Raw genomic sequence first — 5,000 nt, 5'->3', positions numbered from 1 at the left:
TTTTTCCTAAAGATATTGTATTATTATATTTAAGGTGATCTTTGACACTAGGACTGCCACCACACTTGTCTTCCGAGACTTGGCGTGGACATCGTTGTCAGGCAGCAAATCCCATTGTTAATTTCCTTTCACAAGAAGTATGGAGGACAAAGTAAACTTTTAGTTCACTGAGGGTGTAACTTTGATAAGGAATTGTGGGTTAACTTCACTCTTTTTTTTTTTTTTTTTTTAAGATATATATATAGCAGTTTGTGCTTTTTACATTGCCATATTTTTTCTTAATCACACACAGTGCTCATTTCAAGGTATCCCCTGCTTGGTTACCCAGATATCAATATGCCTCAGAGAAAAGATTTTGAACAGTAGTCCTGTCAAGAGGGTTGTGCATTTGGTTTAGTGTAAGGGAGTGAAATAGTTGGGTAGTTTACAGTCAGAAGTGGCTTTGTTCAGAAAAGAGGGAGAGGCACATGTGGTCTGTGCAGGAGCACTGGGTAGCATTAGGGTTAATCTCGAAAGAGATGGTGGTAAGTTGGAGTCAGAATCACATTGGTTGCTAAGAAACTTCGTATAACAATCCACTAGTTTGTTTTACTTTGTTTTTCCTTAGCCCGGGGAAATATTCCTAACACACCCATGTATCTGCTGCTAGCCTCTGTATCCTGGAGCAAAAAAAATTACAAAACATATATTCTGGCAGGAGGTATTTTGTAGATGTCCCTTGCAATTTATCATTGGTTAACCCAATGCCGCTGGGTGGTTTCCCAATACAAAAGCCCTCCCTCCCAGGCATTATTCGAAGTGGCCAGGGCCCCACCGCCGGGCGATCGTGTGGGCACCATTGCATGAACAACATGATTGTACATACCCCTGGAAAACGGGACTGGCACACCATGGCAAGTATACACATGCCACCTGGAATATAGTCCAGGCATGCCATGGCATGTACATACATGCCACCTGGCGGCAAAGGGTTAAAGGATAGAAAAGGACCACACTGATTAAGGAGAAGCAGCTATTGGATGGGGGTTCCAGGGTGAAGCCACTAAGTAAATATGGCAGCTGGTAGGAGGTACTGGGCAAAGACCTCGAGTTAGCAAAGTTTTGGCTCATTCTGCATTCCTTAATATAGTTTATCCATTTAGGATTGTCCTCAAATGTTTGTTCTTTCGAGCTGGGCACTGGTGATGATCCTTTTGTAAGTTTTTATCTCATCAGCAAATGATAAATCTGAACAACATAATTAGAATATACTGGTGTGTGTTGATGGTTTGTGATCATTGGCTGGAGCATCAAAGGCTCCAGGGCAGTGGCAGTTGCTTGACATTGTGCCACCACTGGGTTGGACATAATAGTTATCGAAATTTCACCAGCATATTGTGTGTATAACATGTTCTTGCCATGAAGGCTTTAGTCAGTTTTTGCACAGCAGAGAAATCAGACACAGCTCTGAATTAGGTAGCATTACATATTTGTTAAGATCGGTGACTAGTTCATACAGTGTGTTTATAAGGTTTCTCACTTTTCAAGGTTGCAAATTTAAATTAGGTGTATTCTTCTCCTGAGGATACTTTTTATTACAGAAAATGCTTTTGTACCAAGTTAGCAAAATATTATTAGTTTAGTAATGGATTCCCCTGATTTTTGTCTAATAACCCTTTCCCGACGTGTAGTATTCATAGTGGCCCGGGCTTCGCTGCCTGGGGCTTATATCGTCGCCCCTAGCATGCACGACCACTCATGCCAAATTCCAGCATCCCATGCCGTTTCTTCGTAATACTACGAAGATATGTTGTATTTTCAGTTTTCATTATTTTTTAAAGTCTCTACTTGCCAAACTTCCTGATAAATCGAGACTGAAGGGTATTTTTGTTATATAGACTCCATAGTTGATCATTATTCAGTCTGTAGTCTGAATAAAATAAGCAGTGTGTGGCATCATGGAGTTGTAATCGTCGTTTGTTGCTTTTTTTTTCTTTTTTCTTTTTTTTAATAAAAATGAGAAAGTGTTAAAAACAACTTAATCACACTTTCAGTGGCAGAAAAATAATATTTTGCTGTGATTACAACAAAAAATAACTCATGGCATCTCCATACATACACCATGGCATGTACATACATGCCCCCGGCAGATAGTCCCGCTATGCCATGGCAAGTGCGTACGTGCCACCCGTCAGGAATGGGTTAACAAGGCTATCTTTTACTGTTATTTCTTTCTTGTATTGTAATACATTTTACATATATACATCTAATATTCCTCTTTTGATGTATAATTTTGATGTATACAAAGTGATTTCTTCACTATTGTCTTTTGCTTTACACATAGTATGTAACATGTCAAATAGGATTGGCATTTACTTTCTGCAAAGCTGATGGTCCTTTCTCAATTTCAGGGTTAGCAGTAGTGTGTGATGACGACTCGGCGAAGGCGCGCAGGGTCTGAGTCTTACGTGGAGGAGCTGACGGTGCCTGGGGCCTCTGCTAGTGAGCATCCACACCAGTCGCAAACTCAGCCTGCCCACACTCAGGCGCCCTACAATCTCTTGCCACAGGTTAGTTTAGACTCTCGAGGAAGATTTGTTATGGATGTGGAAGTGGATTTGTGGTTACATGTATGTGTGCATGTGAATGTTAGAGTTGAGAGATGTGTACATGTGCATATGTATATAAGAGAGAGAGAGACATATTAATAACTTTATGCATAATTTTACCTCATTATTGTAGTTGTACACTTAAGATTCACTGTCCCATTTTACCTATCAAATGAAAATGTCATGCCTGTCTAAAGATAATTGCACAGTCTAAAAACAATTTAATCAGTCTTTCTTCTAATGCAAATATGTAGACTAATGCATTTAGATCTACTCTTACATGAATTCTGACAAAGATGAAACTGTTCAAAGTAATTTAGATTTAGAAAATAATTATTACAATTAGTATGTTTATCATTATTAATTATTATTGCCAAACAGCTGTGAAAACACTAACAGATCATCCACACAAAATGCAACATGCCACATATCTTCGAAGCATTAACTGAAGGGGTTCTGGAATGAAAATATTCAGTTAAAAAGGGTAAGATGCTGAATTAGCAAAGTGATGTAAAAAAATAATGTGCTGCAGTGGATTACATTTCATGCTTGCCCTAGACAATATATATGCTTTTTTGTTGACAGTTTAAAATCAGACACTATTGAAAGATAGTATATATTATTATTATGGACAGTGTGTTGTACTTAATATGTATTGCTTTGGGGATTTATTGAATTCATTTATGGTGATAGTTTTATCATTAAAGTTGAAGAGGTATAATTGTGGCAGTGGATGGTTAGCTTACATCATATATAAGTGCAGTACATGTACATTTACATTTCTAGGAATAAATAAAGTATAATTGATGGCATAGTGGTTTTACATATTTGTTTAAGGTATGTTATGGTGTGATTATATAAATCTTCAATGACTGTTGTTTGTTTCTGAAAATCCCCAAGCAGTTGAAATTCAGTATCATTGCCATGGATTGCACAATTGAGAGGGAAGAAAGCAGGGAGAGGGAGAATGAATGAAAAGGAATGAGAGCGAGTGGGTGTCCCAAAATATCGTCTTTTAATGAGTTTATGTGTATGTCATTGTAAGGAGCTCCCTTTTTTGTTTACTCTTTTGTATCAGTTGTGCACTTAAACAGTAATTATTGGAGATGTATAGCCAGATAAAAGCTAGGTTGAAAAGTTTTTATCATTAATGAAGATTTGGTTATTGCAAAGGTTTTATTAAAGTAGATTCCTGTGTGTTGTAATGCCAGTGTCAGTAGACTCATATATCATTGCAATATGAAGTAGAACATTTTGACAATTTAACTCAATTATTCTTGTGGAAAAAGCAATTATTTTGAAATTAATATGTATATTTTGTAATTCTGTATAGACGTTCAATAGTTGTATTTAGATTTTGGAAAAAGGCTCTCTTATATACATGGTGGATATACATTCTTCATTCTCCTATGTTCAGAATTTGACTGAAGCTCAACACTTGACAAAATCTTTGGTCACACAGGTCGTCAGTCCCTGGGGAACACCAACAGCAAACATCCCTGCCAACCAAGCTTATTATAAGAAAACAGATACTGTTAGCCCAGAAGCTGTGCCTGCGTCCTCACCTTGGGCTCCAGAACTGCAGAGTGCTTCCTACAGTAGTGGAGCAGCATATGGAACAAATCCGTGGAATACTAGTAGTGTAGATAATCGAGGACAGTGGAACGGTAACGGTGCTCAGTGGAACAGTGGAGGGTGGAATAACGGTGGAACACAAGCTGCAGAAGGACTGTGGAACAGTCAAAGTGCCTCATCTTGGACCAGTGGGAATTCCATTCTGTCTGGTCTTGACGATTCAGATATGGCGTCTCGTGACCGCACCCAGGAGTTTGCACGAATTGTGCGATCGCAACAAGGTAGTCTAACAAATGGTGCTCTGCCCCACAAAGATGGAAAGAGAACACGTGACTTACGTCAGTACAAAGACTTCATGCAAAGATCCAAGTAAGTATATAAAGCAATGGATTTTTCATAGCTTATAAAGTTTGAGATCTCCTCCTCTTCCTCTACCTCTTCCTCCTCCTCCTCCATCTCCCTTCCTCCTCCATCTCCTTTCCTCCTCTATCTCCCTTCCTCCTCCTCCTCCTCCCTTCCTCCTCCCATCTTCCTCTTCCTCCTCTTCCCACTCCCACTCCCACTCCCACTCCCACTCCCAGAAGAATTTGTAGTTATTTGATAGTAGTTAAATGATAAAGAGCAAGATTAAATGCTCAGACTTTATTCACACAAGATTAGTGTAAAGAATGGATAGTGAAGGTTGTAATAATTCTTATGAGAGTAAGTACTATGGTTCACCTTATTTTGTAAGTATAAAGCATCAGAGAAGCTCTGTAAATACAGTATTTAAAATATTTGACTTAATGTGCTGGACAGTATACAGTATATTAAAGGCAGTGGATGGATAGCTTACCT

At 38.6% G+C, this 5,000-nt stretch overlaps 1 protein-coding gene across 1 annotated transcript in view; it reads left to right on the top strand.

The window, feature by feature from the left end:
* The window catches only part of LOC119568366 (syntaxin-5-like), a 10,536-nt gene that overhangs the window by 626 nt on the left and 4,910 nt on the right, over positions 1-5,000 (top strand). The window contains exons 2-3 of the mRNA XM_037916829.1: positions 2,391-2,549; positions 4,051-4,532. Of these exons, the coding sequence (XP_037772757.1) occupies positions 2,409-2,549; positions 4,051-4,532 (623 nt within the window). The 5' untranslated portion in view covers positions 2,391-2,408. The remainder of the gene's footprint in view (positions 1-2,390; positions 2,550-4,050; positions 4,533-5,000) is intronic.

This window comes from Penaeus monodon, chromosome 43 (assembly GCF_015228065.2).
Source record: "Penaeus monodon isolate SGIC_2016 chromosome 43, NSTDA_Pmon_1, whole genome shotgun sequence".
Taxonomy (NCBI): Eukaryota; Metazoa; Arthropoda; class Malacostraca; order Decapoda; family Penaeidae; genus Penaeus; species Penaeus monodon.
This window is presented reverse-complemented; position numbering and strand designations above follow the sequence as displayed.